This window comes from Mya arenaria, chromosome 14 (genome assembly GCF_026914265.1).
Source record: "Mya arenaria isolate MELC-2E11 chromosome 14, ASM2691426v1".
Classification (NCBI taxonomy): domain Eukaryota; kingdom Metazoa; phylum Mollusca; class Bivalvia; order Myida; family Myidae; genus Mya; species Mya arenaria.
In genome coordinates this window covers 58,862,471-58,884,143 of record NC_069135.1, presented here as the reverse complement: position 1 = coordinate 58,884,143, position 21,673 = coordinate 58,862,471, and the positions used below count along the sequence as shown (strand labels likewise).

General features: G+C 38.1%; 2 protein-coding genes across 2 annotated transcripts; one reads left to right on the top strand and one right to left on the bottom strand.

Moving 5' to 3' along the window:
* The first annotated feature begins 6,014 nt into the window (after positions 1-6,014).
* LOC128216316 (MATH and LRR domain-containing protein PFE0570w-like) lies at positions 6,015-6,710 on the top strand. The gene has a single exon (XM_052922878.1). The coding sequence runs from the start codon at positions 6,015-6,017 to the stop codon at positions 6,708-6,710; it is 696 nt and encodes a 231-aa protein (XP_052778838.1).
* A 60-nt stretch (positions 6,711-6,770) lies between these two features.
* LOC128216315 (PR domain zinc finger protein 14-like) lies at positions 6,771-20,812 on the bottom strand. Its single transcript, XM_052922876.1, has 10 exons — positions 20,803-20,812; positions 19,144-19,293; positions 18,526-18,686; positions 17,932-18,048; positions 16,902-17,052; positions 13,129-13,258; positions 12,490-12,616; positions 11,887-11,997; positions 9,776-9,919; positions 6,771-6,893 (listed from the first exon to the last, which is right to left on the bottom strand). Exons 1-10 carry the CDS (start codon positions 20,810-20,812, stop codon positions 6,771-6,773), a joined length of 1,224 nt encoding a protein of 407 aa, XP_052778836.1.
* Between the last annotated feature and the right edge of the window lie 861 nt (positions 20,813-21,673).

Genomic DNA, 21,673 nt, shown 5'->3' with positions numbered 1-21,673 from the left:
AAATAGAAGTGCTGTTATGCTGCTCGAATCGCTGTCATTTTACTGAACGAATCGCTGACAGTTTACTGATCCAATCGTTGTCATTTTACTGAACAAACCCCTGACAGTTTACTTGTGGAATCGCTTACATTTTACTGAACATTAATTCCTGACAGTTTACTTATCGAATCGCTGGCAATTGACTTATCTAATCGCTGTCTTCTTATCGAACGGTGCGTTCTACATCAGGTCTTAGTTAACTAAAGTATAAAATAATGATTTGATTTATCAAATTATTATTGTACAAATTGCATGGCGGCCTTTTTGGATTTGTCACGGCCATCTTGGATTTTTTATTCTGGGTCTAGTGATTGAATGGAATTGCATTAGTCCTCAAGATAATGTGTTCCAAATTGGTGCCTTTCGCATTTTCTGTATTTTGGTAACCATGTGAATGGACTACCCGGGCAATGTTGACTTCTAATAATTTCTGAATTTTAACATTTAACCCCCCTCTCCCCCCACACACAAACTCAACAGTCATTCTCATTTCACCAGGCTTTAAAATGTTTCAACGTAAAGACGACCCTAGGACAGAGGTATAAGGTTCTCTACATTTGTTTAAAGCATCGAAATAAATATTGTTGAGGCAAAATTATGCCATCTTCCTGTTCCTGTTTTGCAACACTGTTATGCATAGAAAATAGAGTTTTGCATCAAATCCAGACACTCTTCAATGATTTTGTTAAAACGAGGCAAGAAACTAGGTAGAAGGGGATTTAGATTTTTTAACATGGCTTTACTGTTGATAATTTTTATAAAAAAAATAAATGAAAATCCTTTTTTGAATGCTGGTTTTGGAGTTCGAAAGTAACACGTCGTTTTAGATCTTATCACTTTTGTTTAGTTGAAAAGTATTCCTATCTTTAAAAATATTAAAGTGACACTTTTATTCGAAATCAATACAATCAAATGAATAACAAACATGAATTTTGACTTATATACCTTTATCTTTTTACTAAATAATGCATTTATGGGAAATATCTATTACTGATGACAAGATTGTAACCGTGTATTAAATAGATGAAAGCGCTAAAATATTAAATGACCGGTGAATGCTAAAAGATTTACTGTGATCTACTACAGTCTCATAAAGTAGAAATACCGAGTTTTATGCTCACTTCTTTAAAATTAATATCGGTATCCTTCATAAGAACCATTTTTTTCAACATTTTTTCATTCTTTTTGAAATATTTAAACAATATTATTAATTGTGGTAAATCCTATTTGGGGGTAAGAGTGCATCTTTAACGTTTAATAAAAAATGTCTACTTTTACTTTAAGAAAGGTTAATTTAGCACAGGTATGTTTGTCTTTTTAACGTCATCGTAGCTGGTGTGCTCTTGAAGCACCAGCGGCCTCGAGGTTTTTTCTCAAAGGCATTTCCGTATCGTCAATTTTAATTTAGATAATTTAGATAGTTATAAATTTAGTATGCAATACATTACATTAATTAATATTTGTATTTAATCTCAAAACGAGACCTACGTGAACAAATGGAAGTATTAAATTATAAACGAAACTCTTAATAATGGACGTATTTACGGTTTTTATGCCCTGAGTAATAGGCATATTTTACAAATAACACTCTATATAATATCTTATTAATTGAAATCTCTGTAATTTGACCAGTAAAACTGCAATTCGTCGAAGTAGCAACCAAATATCCCACTGACATACTCCAGCCTTCCACCCTCCAGGTATCTGGGTGACGTCACGGGTACGCCACATGTTTCCAGCTGGCGCTTGTTTGTTGTGAATGTGACGCTAGGCCAGCGTGAGCCCGTAAACGCCGCGTGTTGTATCCATTCGTCCTCTCCAAACTCGTGCGCTGGCATCCACGTTTGGTTTTCCGAACAGGCAGGGTTCCAGAATCCTCTCTGAACTGACCACACGCCATTATACTGGATCTTAAAGGCAAGCAGGTACTTGCCGCAGAGCATCTGTATTGCGGTGATCCGGCCATCATTCCAGGCGACAGAGTCATTGAATTTGACGAGATTGGTGTTGCCGGGGACACCGCCAAATAGATGACCCCCTGTGATAGTATGCAACGAACCGTCTGGAAAAGAAATTGGATTATGACTATTGTAAGATAAATGCAGCGATAGTTAGAAATGAAGGACCAAAATATATTTCACCTAATATATATTAAGTGCACCGACGCCCTCGAAGAATTTGCGCAATGTTAATACTATACACGGCCTTCTGGTCGCGTCTAGTTATAAAGATGGCGGACGCTATCAGTTTACGTATTTTTATAAAAACTGTTATTGCATCCTCTTTTCTAATCTGAGCACCTCGGCAATGTTCCTTCCGTATCAACATCGGATGTAAATGGACATTACAATTATTTTCATTTAACTACGCTGCAAGTAATTCGCGTAGAATTTTTTTCTCGTGCTATATTTGGGAGTGTTTTCTTTTATGTTCATCTATAAATGAATTCCCATACCGGAACGGTCACAAGAAGGCGGGGCTTAACCGAGCAATAACTATTATGCGAATTCATAGAAACGTTCTTCACGTAAACTTATGCTAGTGAGTAAATTACCACTGACAACATGGTACATAACTGTTATTATTTAACAGCCACTGCCGCTGAGTCGGAACGGTCACAAGAAGGCGGGAGTTTAACTGTGCAATAACTTTCATGCGGATATATAGAAAGTTTTTTTTTCACGAAAACTAACGCTAGTTAGTAAATTGTACCATTGACAACATGGTTCATAACAGTTACTTCAGCCACGACCCGCTGATTCGAAACGGTCACAAGAAGGCGGGGCTTCACCGTGCTATAAGTAGCGTGCATGTTCATCACAACGTTATAAAGTTTTATCTTGTTACTTGAAATTATTGTTTTATAACGTAACCGGTTCTGCTGACTGTTTTAAAAATAAATTCAGATATTTGTTCTTTAAAACAAAGAAAAACAATACCCAGTAGTACAACCAAATAGTGTTGTCTAACCAACCCTCTTTTCTTCCATTTTAGATTGAGTTGATTCGCCAAAGAAATCATTTTGGTGATGCAGTAATAAATAATACAATTACAATACAATTAGCTTGAAAAACATTACAAGTAGAATGTATTTGTAGGCGAAACTTGGGCGTATCGTATCTTAACGTGTCATACCCAGTTATTTTGTGGACGTTTCGTACCAATCATACCTAGATTTTTAGACATTACGTACCCATTACGAAATTTAATTACGATGTCCCTAGCCACTGTCATATTTACCTTGAACATTACACTAGCGGATCCAGGGGGGGGGGGGGGGATAAAATCGCCCAAATTTTAATACAATGAAGGAGAAAAAAGTAAAGAGTTACGCTCAAAATGCACTATTTCGGACTAGAAATTGTATAATATTTGCTCGAGGGAGTAGCCCCACCCCTTTGGCAACTATTCAATTCATTTTGGTTCTGAGGGTTGGGCTCAGGTCAAAAGGTTACGCCCCCTAAGTTGCAGTGCTAAACATGTTTAATTTAGTGAAAGCAACCAGACAATATGACGTCGTACAAAGCCATCTTGCCAACCCTCCCCTGCAGTACTTTTAGTGCTTTGATTTTTATACCAACCAGGAGTGCAATCGAAGTTAGTCTCAGACCATTGTCCATCCTGCTGACAGACTGCTGTATTCGTTGTCGCAGTGGACATTATCGTATTCTCTGCACACGTGAACTTGATACGCCGTCCTATGTTGAACATGTTTCCCGATATTGAAGAGTTGTCTGGTACAGTTGGCATCCCACAGTCTACAATTAAAACAAAACAATATAAACTTCAGGGATAAGCTCAGTAGCCTTAAATCTAACCAAGATACTAGTTTAAAGGTTACATAGGGGTGTATTCATAACTTAAGTCATTTTCTTATGTAAAGTATCTCTTTAATCATATGATACAATAATTAATTGCTTTCTGAATGTAAAAATTTAGACTTAAATACGCTAATTATTAAGCGCTCTCTGACGTCACGCTTTTCCCATAATTCTTTTTTTTTGTGTGTTCCGTCTTCATGATTTGAGCTTCTAAGATAATTAAAGTATTTTCATTGACTCTATTGAAAATGCATACTATTCAACAGATCATGTTGCTGTCTCATATGCGTTTCCCCGTTTATAAATAGCGCATAAAGGTTTCCCAGGATAAATCCTATCTGTTAATGAATACAGCTAAATACACTGATGCTATTTTTAAACTTACTAGGATTTACACGGTAGACAACCCCAGTACATTTCGATTAGGAAAACTGCGCAAAAACTGCGTAAGATGTGTGGTATGCGATGTTATATATCAGTAAGCAATACCTAATGCGTTGTGCAAAACGATGTCAGGTTTTCGTCAATTTTCATTTTTTTCTTGCATTTGTATCATCAAGGTGTCTAGTCCCTTTAACAGCAGTTTATTACTATTAAACTATCATCAGCTGTAAAGGTAACCGCGTTTTGCACTGTCAGTATAATCTAATGACGAACTCACCGGTGGTTAAACCAGTTTGTAAGCGCTCATCCACAAACTTCGAACATTTTCATACGCTCAACATACATTTCAAGGTTGACCATGCTCTAGTGGTTAAAGGGACTGTACACCAGATTGGCACCAAAATTATTTTTTTCTGTAACGAATCTCAGGACAATTATTTAACTGAATGTGTTACGTTTTGATATCATAATTGTAAAAAAAGTACCAAAATGAAAAGAAAATTTGTGTTGGAGACCGGGTTCGAACCCGTGTCGCCAAAATAGCATTCAAGCGTCGTATTCACTGAACATTGACGGCTTCCTATAATCGGGTGACATAATTAAGCTATACACCTAACTCGGTAATATCACGTGATAACACCGACTAGCCAATCACGCATAAGGAATGAATTCTACTTGGTAGACATACCCAGTAATCTTTTTTAATGAAAAAATACGAAATAACTGCTAAACTTAAATAAATTGTAAACTATGTAGTACTTCAATTAGTAGGTTTCAATGCATTGTACACATTAATTCCAAGTTTATGACAGTTATCGACAATTTTCTTTTTTTTCTTGCAAATTGATCATCTGGTGCACAGTTGCGTTAAGGTGTAAGATTCACATAAAAAGGATCTTATTTCGGTTCCATTTTATGGCACCTACGACGCCTAAAGTCGGTCTGATAACTTGTAAACAATAGATTGTATGAATTTTTAAAATATCTAATATATTTTTTGTTTATTATGAATTGTGTATCATAGAGTACAAGAACACATTCTTTTAATAATTCTCAGTCCAAGAGATCACCAAAGGGACCGAATCGCTCGAATCAGATAGCTCGACTGTCCAAAAATACCGTACAGATACCAGGTAACTGTGGGCATGACCACTGAGCAATGTGACACCGACAATGACGACACCGCGGCGAAGCGACGACTACGACGGCACAGTGACCAAGAATATCATGGACGACTACGACGACACTGTAACCAATGATTGCATGTACGACTACGGCGACACTGTGACCAATGTTTGTATGTACGACTACGACGACACTGTGACCAATGATAGCATATACGACTTCGACGACTCTTCAACCAATGATAGCAAGTACGACTACGACGACAACGTGACCAATGGTTGCAAGTACGACTACGACGACATTGTGACCAAGGATAGCAAGTACGACGAAAACAGCACTGTGATCAATGAAAGCGTGTACGACTACGACGAAACTGTGATCAATGATAGCAAGTACGACTACGACGACACTGTGACCAATGATAACATGTACGAATACAACGACACTTTGATCAATGATAGCAGGTACGACGACTACGACGGCATTGTGACCAAGGATAGCATGTACGACTATGACGGCACTGTGACCAAGGATAGCATGTACGACTATGACGACACTGTGACCAAGGATAGCATGTACGACTACGACGACATTGTGACCAATGATAGCATGTAAGACTACGACGACACTGTGACCAAGGATAGCATGTACGACTACGACGACACTGTGACCAAGGATAGTAAGTACGACTACGACGACACTGTGACCAAGGATAGTAAGTACGACTACGACGACACTGTGACCAAGGATAGCATGTACGACTACGACGACACTGTGACCAAGGATAGCATGTACGACTACGACGACACTTTGACCAAGGATAGCATGTACAACTACGACGACACTGTGACCAACGATAGCAAGTACGACTGCGACGACACTGTGACCAAGGATAGTAAGTACGACTATGACGAAACTGTGACCAACGATAGCAACTACGACTACGACGACACTGTGACCAACGATTGTAAGTACGACTACGACGACACTGTCACCAAGGATAACAAGTACGACTACGACGACACTGTGACCAAGGATAGCAAGTACGACTACGACGACACTGTGATCAACGATAGCAAGTACGACTACGACGACACTGAGACCAAGGATAGTAAGTACGACTACGACGACACTGTGACCAAGGATAGTAAGTACGACTACGACGATACTGTGACCAAGGATAACAAGTACGACTACGACGACACTGTGACCAAGGATAACAAGTACGACTACGACGACACTGTGACCAAGGATAGCAACGACACCGTCACCAATGATAGCATGTACGACTACGACGACACCGTGACAAAGGCTTTCAGGCGCGGCTACGAAAGAAATTGAAAAAAACGTAATAAAGTATTACTTTGTGACTGTTTATTCGGCGTTACTTGTTTTATGTGATCACCATTGTGGTGTAGATGTTTTTAACATTGGATCAAACTTACCAGATGGCAGGCAATCCACTGGAGCCACCGACTCATCGCAACGGTCTATGTCCGAGCATCCGTCGCACGGTGTGTTTGGCTGAAAAAACGACAGTATTTGTAGAACATATTTGAACATTTATGCTATGGACATTATGAGAAATTGCAAATATATAGTTATGTTATGTATATCTACAATATGATAAATGTGTGGCCTTTGTCTTGGCATTTCTGTGCCTTTTGATAAGCATTAAGAGCATAGACGATCGTCACATAGTAATAATATGGAATTTCAAAATTAATTTTATGAAAGTTTTACTTAAAAAAATCATTATATACTATATAAACACAACACTTAAAATGCGAATTGAAGAGGTTTGAACATTACGAACAATCCCCCCCCCCCCTAAAACACGTTAAATACAGGTTGCCATGCTAATTTTGTGGGTGCAAAAATCGAAAGCGACAGTAAATTTACCACAACAAAACATTTTCGATTCATATAAATATGCGTTCGCACCGAAGTATTGTTTAAATGAACAAAAAACAGATAAAAACTTTCTGAGTGTTCAGTGCGAAATACCTCGCGAATGTTTTTATTTCAGCCAGTGAGCATGCGTGATCTTCTGAATAACTTAGGATTGAATTTTTTTTAACGAAGTGGACATTTGCTTAATGGTTTTTGGTTGCCAAAGCTCTTTAGTCTTACTCCCAAATTCGATTCAACACAATTAATACTATTGTTTAAATATACCAAAAAGAATGAATAAACGTCGAAAACAGTGGTTCTTGTCAAGGATGAGTTTAATTTGAAAGAAATGCGCAGAACACAAGGTATTACCTTTCAGACGATAGTATATCACAGTTAATCTTTTAGCACTCACCAATCATTTAATATTTTTGCGTGTTCAGCTATTAAAAACAAGGTTACAGTCTTGTTATCAGTAATTAATATTTTCCATAAATGCATTATTTCGTAAGTAGTTAAGGGATTATCGCTCAAAATTTAATTTTGTTATAATGGAGTATGCGTTTATTTTGAATACGAGTGTCACTTTAATGATTAGATGCGATTTTATCCCGCGATCCCATTGTCTGAGATATGAGCCTCAATGCTAAATATCCTTCATTCGGAACACCTCGGCCATTTTCCATTGAAAACAACCTCGGATGTATACCGGTACATAAGTAGAAGTAGTTCGCAAAAAATGAATAATAGTATAAATCAATTGCAGTGTTTTAAGTTTTAAGGTGAACTTTGTGGGGTTTTTTATTTTTAATTGATGAAAGTGAAGTATGTTATTTTATCAATAAATAAGATTCCAAAGAGTAAAATCCTTATGTTTAACTGCTTAGTTGAATTATCATGCGATCTACTTGCAGCGTAGTTAAATGTTAAAATTTCTGACATTGTAAACAGTCTATATACATTCGAGGTTGTTTTCGATGGAAATTGACCGAGGACATCCGAATGAAATAGTATTATGATTGAAAGTATACATACGCGAGGAAGATCTTCTTTCTTGGCGTAAATATATCCGGCCTCTCGGGCGACTGACAAAGACGGTGTTGTGACACTGTAGTAAATAACAGAACACAAGTGGAATCGTCGTTGGTAGTTGACATAACTGCAGCCAGGCGACGACGCGCATTCATCGGTACAGGCTTTGCTAGAAATATCCAGTAAAACTCTTCGGGTAAATAACAATGTGTTTGGTTGTTCTTGCAAAATCACTTTCCTCGATTTGTACAGCGTACTCGAACACGCTGAAAAAATCATGCACATAAGTAGAAGTAGAAATGTCACATATATACGCGACATTCTGCAGGCTGTATTTCGCGGAACTCATTCAATAATTAAACGTTGCTAAATATTTGCTCTGAAAAGGTTTGAACCGGAAACAATTATTTGAATATAGATCGAGGAAGCGGGAAGGCTTGTTGAACTGGCGGTAGACGCTTTCATTCCACGGGATGGTCAATATGATATTCCACTAGGTATTATTTACCTACCTCTTAAACTAAATGACTTTTAAAGTGGATCTATTATTTTAAAATGAAAGCATTTATTTGAGACAAAAATGAAAGTCAACAATGAATCGCTCTATTCAACCGGCATGCTCAGAATTATAAATGGCCGATGGAAAACTAACCCTAAACTGGATGAGCAACACCATCACCTAATGATAACTATGAGCAACACCACCACCTAATGATAACTTTGAGCAGCACCACCACCTAATGATAACTATGAACAACACCACCACCTAATGATAACTGTGAGCAACCAACACCACCACCTTATGATAACTATGAGCAACACTACCACCTAATTATAACTTTGAGCAGCACCACCACCTAATGATAACTATGAACAACACCACCACCTAATGATACCTATGAGCAATACCATCGCCTAATGATTACTATGAACAACACTATCACCTAATGACAACTATAAGCAACACCACCACCTAATGATAACTATCAGCAACACCACCACCTAATGATGACTATGTGCAACAACACCATCTATTGATAACTATGAGCAACACCACTATCTAATGATAACTATGACCAACACCACCATATAATGATAACTATGACCAACGCCACCACCAAAAGCATTAATCAGCATTTTGTTGTTTATTGTCCTCACATACACATCATAGCCGGATTATCTTGAAGAATAACACAGATATTGTGATTATTGTATTCAGCAAAATGTTTATTTGTATATAAAGAGGAGCCAAATTAAAACAACCTAAAAGTTTCACAATAAATTTATTGAATAAATAGACATTGTCAACCAAGATAATACAATCATTTATTAACAAAAATGTATCTGTAAACCCATTATTTATAAATAACTTAAATTTCAAAAAACAAAAACGAAAACAAAACAAAATAACCATCACATTTATGTACATTTATGTAATTATTTATCGAACAAGAAGAAAGTATTCATTTATTCAAATGAACTGCCATATGAAATTTGAGTTCGAATGGTTGTGAGTACGATTTGCCACAAATCGAGCACGTGCACATTCTGTCTCGTGCGTGCGTTCTTCTCACGTGACTGTCATGTGCCGCGTGTGATGCAAACGCTTTTCCACAATGCTTGCACTGGAAAGAGAAATAAAATCAATCAAACATTATAATACATCGTAAGATAAATATATTTTCTTTCTTTTTTTCTTAAAGGAACACTTTCTGCTATTCGTCAACACCTTAAAAAAACAGTAACAATCGGTAAATTGACGTGAACGCGTTTTACCGGAGATCCTGAAACATTAAATCCGTCTGAAATGAGACAAAACCTAACATGTTTAACAAAGCTTAAACAATCTGACATAAATCAGCACTAAATTAACCTATCTGCCATAAGACAACACTAAACCCGTCTGCCAGAAGACAACACTAAACCCATCTGACTTAAGACAACACTAAAACCGTCTGACATAAGACAACGCTTAACCCATTTGACATAAGACAACACTAAACCCATCTGACATAAGACAACACTAAACCCGTCTGACATAAGACAACACTAAACCCGTCTGACATAAAACAACACTTAACCCATCTGACATAAGACAGCTGACATAAGACAATACTAAAACCGTCTGACATAAAACCCATCTGACATAAAACAACACTTAACCGATCTGACATAAGACAACGCTCTACTCATCTGACATAAGACAACGCTCTACCCATCTGACATAAGACAACACATAACCCGTCTGACATAAGACAACGCTCTGACAGTCTGACATAAGACAACGCTCTACCCATCTGACATAAGACAACATGTAACCCGTCTGACATAAGACAACGCTCTGACAGTCTGACATAATACAACGCTCTACCAATCTAACACGAGACAACACGTAACCCATCTGACATAAGACAACACTAAACCCGTCTGACATAAGACAACGCTCTACCCATCTGACATGAGACAACACGTAACCCGTCTGACATAAGACAACACTAAACCCGTCTGACATAAGACAACTCTTAACCCGTCTGACACAAGACAACACTAAACCCATCTGACATGAGACAACACTTCACCCGTCTGACATGAGACAACACTAAACAAAGCAGACATAAGACAAGACTTAACCCGTCTGACATAAGACAACACTAAACCCATCACACATGAAACAACACTAAACCCGTCTGACATAAAACAACACTAAACCCATCACACATGAAACAACACTTAACCCGTCTGACATAAGACAACACTAAACCCATCACACATGAAACAACACTTAACCCGTCTGACATAAAACAACACTAAACCCATCACACATGAAACAACACTTAACCCGTCTGACATAAAACAACACTAAACCCATCACACATGAAACAACACTTAACCCGTCTGACATAAGACAACACTAAACCCATCACACATGAAACAACACTAAACCCGTCTGACATAAAGCAACTCTAAACCTATCTGACATGAGACAACACTAAACCCGTCTGACATAAACCAACGCTGAACCCATTTGACATAAGACAGCACTAAACCCATCTAACATAAGACAACGCTAAACCCATCTGATTTAAGCCAACGCTTTAACCATCTGACATAAGACAGCACTAAAGCCATCTGACATAAGACAACACTAAACCCATCTGATTAAAGCCAACGCTAAACCCATCTGACATAAGACAGCACTAAACCCATCTGATTTAAGCCAACGCTTAAACCATCTGACATAAGACAGCACTAAACCCATATGACATAAGACAGCACTAAACCAATCTGACATAAGACAACACTAAACCCATCTGATTAAAGCCAACGCTAAACCCATCTGACATAAGACAGCACTAAACCCATCTGACATAAGACAACACTAAATTCGTCTGACATAAAACAGCACTAAACCCGTCTGACATAAACCAAAGCTTAACCCATCTGACATAAAACAAGGCTAAATCCATCAGACATAATAAAGCACTAAACCCATCTGACATAAGACAGCACTAAACTCGTCTGACATAAGACAACACTAAACTCATCTGACATAAGACAGCACAAAACCAGTCTGAATTAGATATTATCTAACCTTGAATGGTTTCTCCCCCGAGTGTTGGCGAATGTGCGTCCTGAGGATGCTGGAGGCTGTGAACGCCTTGTTACAATACACGCACTTGTACGGCCGCTCCCCGCTATGTACCTGCAGCATAAATACTTTTTATACAACACCATTAACAACAGCAGCAACAAAAACGACAATGACAACAAAATCGACAATAAAAGTAACAGCAGCAGTAATAGCAACAACTAAATTGTCGTCTTTATATTCGTCGTCTCCTTTATCGTCATCCTCATTAGCAGAAGCAGCAACAACAGTCGTCGTAAGCCACTTTGATCATCATCATCATCATCATCATCATCATCATCATCACCACCACCACCACCACCACCACCACCACCACCACCACCACCATCATATCAGCGTCGTCGACGTTGTCGTCGTCGTCATTGTCATAAGTTTCCTTGTCCTCCTCGTCCTCCTCCTCATCATCAGCAGCATCAGCAGCAGCATCAACAGCATCAGCAGCGTCGTAGCAGTCTTGGTCGTATACATCGTCAGTCATTATCTTTGATTCGTTTTCATATAACAATAAATATTGCAAATATATTAACATCCCGAAATTGAACCTACCCTCATATGCTTGTTAAGACTTGATGACTGACTAAAACTCTTGTTGCAGACGACACATTTGTGGGGTCGATGCTTTTCGTGCACGTGCAGAATGTGGATCCGCAGACGATCTCGTTTCTCGAACGATCTGAAATGAAAACAAAGATAAAGAAACATATTATATAATAGTATTTAAAATAACTGTTATGACTGGTATTCACCAGCAAATGCAAGTGTTGTAGAACGATTAAAATTGTTTATCCATTCACATAACAATTACAGTCGAACCCCGTTGGCTCGAACTCCCAAAGACCAGCGAATTTACCTCGAACCTCGGAAGATTCGAGCCAAGCTGGAATACTTACGTTCAGCCTAATGGAATCGGTCGTATACATTCACTTCGTGCCAACGAAAAATTCGAGCCAAGCGAGTTCGACCCAACGGGGTTCGACTGTATAATATATATGTCATGTTTAACGCAATGATTTTCCAATACAAGAATCTATCGTGTGTATATGTGTATATGTTATTAAGAATAATAAGCGGGACTTTCCAAGGGATGTCTTGCACCTCGGCACCGGAGATATCTTGGTCATCGGGACGCTTAAACTCCGGAGTGCGTCTAGAATTATGATTAAATGAGGCTATTATAGCACCAACCTTGTACACAGATGGCAGGGGAACTTCCGGTCGCCCTGGTCCACACAGCGGGTGTACTTGAGGTGCTTGTCACGGTAGTAGCAGTAGGCGAACACCTTCCCGCACCGCTCACACGGGTAACCATCAGAATCTGTGACAGGGAGACAGCTATGGTTTTAGTTCATTCAAACGAAGTTGTCTCCGAACAGAAAATCTCGTTCAAAAGGAAACACAGTTGAACAGTTTTGTTGAAATAGTTTTATAACAATTGGTTCATTGCGTGACAACCCACACTGTCGTGGAAGGGAGGTAACTGCAGCGTGCTTTAATTAAAAACATGTCTAATTAATTACCGTTCGACACAACTCCGCCATTTTTCATCGAAAACGACCTCGATTGTATGCCGGTTCATCATTAGAAGTAGTTTGTTAAATTTTGAATAAAATATTAATTAATTGTACAGGTTTTACCGTGTAATTTGTATTACTGAATTTAAATTGATTGCAAATAAAGTGTTTTATTGCATAACTGGTTAAGATACCTAAGACTTAAATTAATTAAGTTTATAACTGCTAAATTGAAATGACTACTATATAATTTGATGCTTAGTTAAATGTAAAGATTGGACATTGTTAATCGTCCATATACATCCGACGTTGTTTTCGATGGAAAATGGCCGAGGTGCTCCGATTGTTTTTATAATTATATCATATTTTGACTGTGCCCTTTTAACACCACATTTTAATAGCGTATTTTCATCTTGGCCATTTTCCATCTAAAACATTCTCAGATGTAGATGTACGGTTACTAATGTCAGAAATCTACATTTAACTACGCTGCAAGTAGACCGCGTAGTAATTTCATTTTAGCAGTTAAACTCTTTATGTTAAAAGTATATGAAACAAAGCACTTTACTGGCAATCAATCAATTTTATTAATAGAAAGTACACGTTAAAACTATGGAAGCGTCCAGGTGCCAAATATTTTCCAGTATACTCTCTCCTAATTAGGAGATACTAACTCATAATTATGACTTACTAAGTTCTAATTATGAGATACTATCTCATAATTAGGAGATGCTATCTCCTAATTACGACTTACTAAGTCATAATTAGGCGATACTAACTCATAATTATGACAAAAACGATGGTGATGACGTTGATGATGATGATGATGATGATGGTGGTGGTGGTGGTGGTGGTGGATGATGATGATGATGATGATGATGATGATGATGATGATGATGATGATGATGATGATGATGATGATGATGATGATGATGATGACGACGACGACGACGATGATGATGATGATGATGATGATGATGATGATGATGATGATGATGATGATGATGATGATGATGATGGTGGTGGTTGTGGGGATGATTGTGGAGATCATAATGGTGGTAGTGGTTATGATTGTGGTGATGATGATGTTGGTTGTGATGATGTTGTTCATAATGGTGATGATTAAAATTAGGGCTTTGCATATTACTGTCATTTTTAAGAAAATATTGGACAAGTTGGCAGCCAAGTTGAGCCAAAATGGCAGTTAAAAAACCTTGGAGTGTTCAAATGACTAGTGCATAGAAACACAATCAATGAAAGAAAGGAGTTCATGATGACCCTATTATTAGTTTGAAATGACGTTGAAAGTATGAACGTGAAGTTAGCGGCCTAGCGGCCCACCGGCTCAGCGGCGTGAAGGTAGCGTCCTCGCGTCCTAGCGGCCTGCCGGCCCAAAATGCTATCCTTTTTTCTTAAAAAACAAAGAAATATTAACTGAGTTTTAAGCACCCACTATCACTCTGAGGCGATTATCAACATTTAAAAAAAAAATCGAACAAGCAGTCAGCTTTTCAAAGCATGTGAACATGCCTCTCCTTCTATTTTTTTATATGTATATTCTGTTTTTATGCCCAAATTATCACTCTTAAGCAATTATAAACTTCTTTTTTTAAAAAGTCGATCGAGCACTTAAGCGGCCTAGCGGCATGAAGTTAGCGGCCTGGCGGCCTAGCAGCCTAAAATGGTTTCCTATTTCAAAGTATGTATACATGCGTTTTCTTCCAAAACTGTAATAATCGCGAATTAGTATCTCGTAATTAGCACTTAGTAAGTCCTAATTATGAGTTAGTATCTCCTAATTAGGAGATAGTAAGTCCTAATTATGAGTTAGTATCTCCTAATTAGGAGATAGTAAGTCCTAATTATGAGTTAGTATCTCCTAATTAGCAGTTAGTTAGTCATAATTATGAGTTAGTATCTCCTAATTATGAGATAGTATCTCGTAATTAGGACTTAGTAAGTCATAATTATGAGTTAATAAGTCGTAATTAGGAGATAGTATACTGGAAAATATTTTTCACTTTGGCACATGGACGCTTCCATATAAAACAGTACAATCAGTCAGGCCTAAAAAAAATATGTCTGTTTCCTTATGCCCCAAAAATCGAAAAGTGAGATTCTTAGCGATCTCTGGCCTGTGATGACAACGATAATTTTAACAATTTAGTAGTTCCCGAACTAGTTACAAACGTTTCCGGTTTGACAAGTTGAAACAACGGCAAAAAGCTTATTGGCTGTGACATTAAACTGACAGGGGGTTCAATTGACACGAGATCCTGGGTTTTGACGCACAGAAATCGTAAATGACCCAATTTGACGCATCATGCATTTGTACTATGCGTCAGTTTTGACCCGGGATGTTTCGGTGTGAGAGTCGGTATCATCTGAAAGGAGCTTCAATGCACGATCTGAATGTTTGTTTAACCCGCAACACCCGAAGTGACAAATGATTATCGATCTTGAATAAAAAAAAAATAAGTTGTGGAAACTATTTAATGAAGATACTGTACGTGTACTAGTTTTGCTGTTTTACTGTTTAAAAAGGTTTTAGTGTCCAAGCAGTGAACAGCGTAGACCATGGGTCTACACTGGTCCCAAAGACCTGTACAATTCTGACAGCGCTCTAAGAGTTAAATGGTTTAATAATTGATTCTAGTCATTTATCATTCGAAGTATAGATTTATTTATGCTTTGTGGAGATTCTTGCCAGTTCTTGTTGTAACAGCGGTTTATTTTATAATAGTTGTCGTTCACATTTAATTGTAATATAACTTGATATTATTACACAGTCTATTTTAAAATAGTTTGTGCAATAATATCATGTTTTATTACTACAAAATGTATGCATTATCAAAGTTTTGTTTAAAACATTTGCCAAAAATAAATTGTCTAAATGTTATTTCATTCACTTTTTCACTTGGTTATATTTGCAAAGTGTAAAGATGAACTGCTTCCCTGGTGAACATACTGACAATGCTCAAAATTGCACATAATGTTGCCACCGCTGGGAGTCGAACCTAGGTCTTGCCCTTTAAAAGGATGCATTCTACAACTGAAATACATGTACAATGGCTGTCTAGCTAGCAGTTTTAGCTCATTTAAGGCAGAAAGTTTGAATCTATTTATAACGCTGAATTCTTTTTTAAAATAATTCTCCTGAAATAAACATGAATTAATATTGGATCATACTGACATTTAAAACCATTAAAAAAAATCCCTACCTACCGATCCATCTTTTTTTCAGCATGTTACAGGAAACAGACATATTTTTTTAGGCCTTAATATATTATTTAAAATTTTACGAACTACTTCTACTGATGTACCGGTATACATCCGCGGTTGTTTTCGATTGAAAATGGCCGAGGTGTTCCGAATGAATGGTAACCGCATACTGCATTACTTATAATAGCCGTACATAGTAATACCCGTATCATTCTGTACACGTACCGTCTGCCTCCTGCCGTGACTCACTTCCAGTAGCCTCCTTTGGGGCGACAGGGACGCCCATGAACTGCAAATAGCTGTCTCCGTACCAAACCAGCAGTTCGCTGTCCCGGGGAATATCCTTGCACGCCTCGTAGTAAACGTCGCCTTCGACCTGCATTGTACATGTGCGCATGAGTACGGGAATAATGTATCCATGAACAGCTTCAATAGTTGCCCCGTACCACGTCAGAGTTTTCTTTCCTTCATTGATTATCCTCCAGGCACGACAATTCTTGTATACGTTCTTATAGAACAGCATGCGAGTTCTGCTTAGTAATCAGAGGAGGATCCACAATTTGACGTTAGATGGAGCATGGCTTAAGAGGCTCACCCGGCAAGGGGGATGCATGCTTCCACACCCCGGAACCAAAATATATATGCTTTGAATATGTGATGTCTGTTTTGCTATTTTTAAATAAGGGTGGAGGCGGTCTTGGTTCAACAATATGTTACGGGGTTTTGCTCAAAACATACATTATATGCAAGTGTGGATATCGAATAGTAAAGATTACTATGACAATACAGATAAGCAAAGTATGCCCCATTTTAAGTCCTAATTTATTGTATAACATATGATCTCATACATACAGTTGATCAAGAACGGCAGACTGGTGTGTGTATGTGTGTGTGCGTGTGTGCGTGTGTGTGTGTGTGTGTGTGTATCTATGTGTGTGTGTGCGTGTGTGTGTGTGTGTGTGTGTCTATGTATGTATGTGTGCGTGTGTGTGTGTGTGTGTCTGCGTGTGTGTGCGTGCGTGTGTGTGTGTGTGTGTGTGTGTCTATGTGTGTGTGTGTGTGCGTGTGTGTGTGCGTGCGTGCGTGCGTGCGTGTCTATGTGTGTTTCTATGTGTGTGTGCGTGCGTGCGTGTGTGCGTTTGCGTTTGCTTTCGCGTTTGCGTTGTGCGTTGTCCGTGTGCGTGTGTGTGATGTTCGGCTTCAACTTAAATTTACTGACTGTTTATGTTATACTAAAGGCTATACAAATACGCACCTGCAAGGCCACGAGATTCTGTTCCTGCGAGTATCGCGCGCAGTTTACGAACGCCATCCAGTTACCAGCGTTACGTCGCCCGTCGATGAAGTGGCTCAGACGTCCATCCTGAAATATCTGACGTCAGTACAGTCACGTCATATTAGGACTCGCAACTGAATAGTATACAACTCGGTACATAGGCTTAGTGGATACTTTTTAGTCGTAAAGATATTGTGGTAGCTTTTTATCACCATTTAGAGAAATAGAGTTATGGTTAGAGTAAGGGATTAGTTAACAGCTTAAAAGAATAACTTAAATCGTATGTTTGCCATTAACCAACGAAAGAAAAGTTGAACAATATGCTATGCTATGCTATGCTATGCTATGCTATACTATGCTATGCTATGCTATGCTATATTATGCTACGCTATGCTATGATATGCTATGTTATGTTATGGTTTGTCATGTAATGTAATGTAATGTAATGTTATGCTATGCTAACTTATATCTTATTTTATCCTACCTTATCTGATCTTATCTTATGTAATTTAATGTCATCTAAGGCTCATTTCATAAATTATAAAAACAGTTTGTAAAACATTATCAACGAACCTCCCACATGTGTGAAGTATCGTCCTGGGCCTTGACCTCACTAGTGTTAATTACGCGGCCCTTAAAGGGGCCAAACCTGGTTCCCTTGGCGACGACAGTCTTGGAGCAGAAGACCCCGTAGTGAGAGACGGCCCCTAGCTCTGTCTTCTTGATAGCCAAGCCTAAAATTAACACACCGATATATAATGCTCTATTGAAAAATAGGGTGAAACGTGTATTCTTTGAAATGCGCTTTAACGTGTGTTCGATAACTGCAAACCAATTCTAACTATGCAACAGCTGCATTGGAAGCAGTCGAACCCATTTGGCTCGAACTCGCTTGACTCGAATTTCTCGTTGGCTCGAACCGGATGTTAAGGACCTATTTCTATAAACTGTAGGTAAGCATTCTCGCTTGGCTCGATTTTTTTAGGTAGTTTGAGCCAACGGGGTTCGATTGTATTTCAAAGTTCATATACAAAAAATGTTGTTGTTTTTTTAATTTCATTTTTAATTATAAATCAAGATACATGTACACGCATTTTATTTTAAGACGTTTGCCATAAATATTCGTTTTAAAATTAACTTATCGAAATTAATTGTAACATGATACATTTAAGAACACATGTGGAAAAATACCTTCTGGGAGTTCCAGACCCTTGACCTCAATGACGCGTGAGTCACGTGTTTCATTTGTGACGTCATCGCGCGTACCGGAAATAGACTGATGAGCGGGAGGCGGGGTGGAACTTGACGATGGTTTCCGGTCGCCCAGAATTCTGTCGATTCCTGAAAATGAGTTAATACGTAAATTCAAATTTGGCTTTAGTAAAGAACAAAATAAACTGTTTGAAGTATACCCAGACATTGAAAGAGCTAATCTGTTAGCAAAAGTATGTGGTACGTCACAATAATGCACAATTCAATTGTAACCACGCCCCCATGTCCGGGGAATAGCGGGGACTTTGACTTTCGACTTTTGAAACCCCGGGGACATCCTAGGTAAGGCCAATTCCCCGCTATTTTCGGCGCGAAAACAAAACCACCGCATTCACTCGGCACTGCTGTGCCACTTGGCAGGTAAAAACACGGCCCACTTTCCCCGGTCTCCCGACTCCGGCTTACACCCCGGACCTTTGTGTCGTGGTTACAATTGACTGGTACATAATTTACAAAACAAATCGTTAACACCGTTGTAAAACAAGTAACTCAATTATTTAGAGTATGTAACATGCGGTTTTAACTTCGGTTTTGTCATGCACTTAACCATTGGACTTTTAAAAAAACAAACTGAACGTTAGGCCATACCAAATCGAGTTTATGTTTAGCGTTGACCCTGAGTACGGAAACCTATCTAGCTATCTTGAAAAAAAACGAACCCCCGGAAAAAATACGAGTATAAAACGAGTGACACCTTCTATGATTAAAGACGCCAGAGCCTCCTTGGTTCATTCTGGGCCATTTTCAATTGTTAGATAGATTTCCACTGCAAAATGAGTTCAAACTAAACTTGTTTATTGATCATTGGAATCATACAGAATGCATCATTTTCTGATTTATTTTTATAAATTGTTTATCTAATGCCAAGAAATATAATGTATGAAGCATGTTGTTTGTACTTAAAAGGAAATAAAAAAATATTCGGCAAGATCTTTGATCATAAAAGCATGTGTTTCTTTTTTTGATCGGGAAGCGTAAAACCTATCCGTCCGTGGACGCTAAACATAGAAGTGATTTTGTATGGCTTTATTGTAACACATTAACAAGTAGCAACAAAGTATTGTTCCATATAAAATGATCATCTCAAAGAATAACGATTGCACTAGCGGGTCTGGGTGCGAACTCGGCGCCCCCCACCCCCACCCCCCCAAAAAAAAAAATTTAAAAAAAAATCTTTTTTTTTAATTCAATATAGGAGAGAACAAAATAATAATGAAATACGCCCAAAATGCACCATTTCCAAACAAATAGTATTACATTTTTCTTGGGGAATCACCCTTAAACCACCTATTTTAATCACAAAAATTCGGTTCTGAGGGAGGGGCGCAAGTCAATAGGTTACACCCCTAAGTTACACCCCCTCTAACGTCGAATCCTGGATGCGCCCCTGGATTGACTGAGAACATCGAAGGTATAATATTGTGTCATAATTTTCAACCACTGCAAGTTCCAAATATTCATGCCTCGTCTCTTTCATGGTCAATATTTATTATCAAATTGTCATTTTAGGATCACGTTTAACACATGCTTCCCACTGTGACGTTAAAAGACTAAACGAAGTGAAAACTTCTGACCAACTGTTTCTCATTATTTCCCCCACTACCATTGATTGTCCCATTAATAACACTTGAAAATAATTCAATTCTTAAATGACTGCTCTCGAAAATGACGCAGTGTTTGTTTAATGTAAAATCATATTATATTACCCCCTTGCTTGCACCATTGAAATGACCTAATCGTGTTAGTGTTGCGTTCAAGTGTGATTGTCGACTGTAATGAAGTAAAGTTGAAGCACGAAATCCAATCAAATACTCTCTAAACGATGGAGACGCGAAAGGTTGATCGAATTGGTAGTGCGCAGGCGCGAAGCCTCGTTATGAAATTGGGCAATGGGCTGTATTTATTGGGTGCCATCTTAGATAACTCAGTTAGATATCGTGATAAAATGTCCCCAAAGAGAAATGTAATGAAACGAGAGAGGCAAACTTGCAAACCTAATAGAACATCCAGCTGGTTCCCATCATGTTGGCGCGGCCATTGATACAGAGCTCAAGCCTCAAAATACACTCCGTAAAAGTTGGTATCATTGGAGCTTTTTTGTAATAAACAACTCAAATTTCTATGAACATCTTCAGGCCCCATTTTCTCGAAACTTCTTAAGTCCCTTATAACAGGATTAAGCTAATCTCACTATTTTTTCTTTCCCTTTTGTTTGTGTAATATTTTCATTTTTTAGAGATTTTATACTTTAAATAGAATTTATGTTTATGATCATTACAATAAACATTTTTTTCATTTACCTAAATTCAATTTAAGTTAATATTTTGGCTAAGTGAAATAAGCTACTTAATTCTGTAAAGTTTGAGATGTTTCAAGAAATTGGGGCCTGGGGATTTAACTCACGACCTCTCGCTCCGCACGTGCGCACTATACTATAATCTAGCTTAAT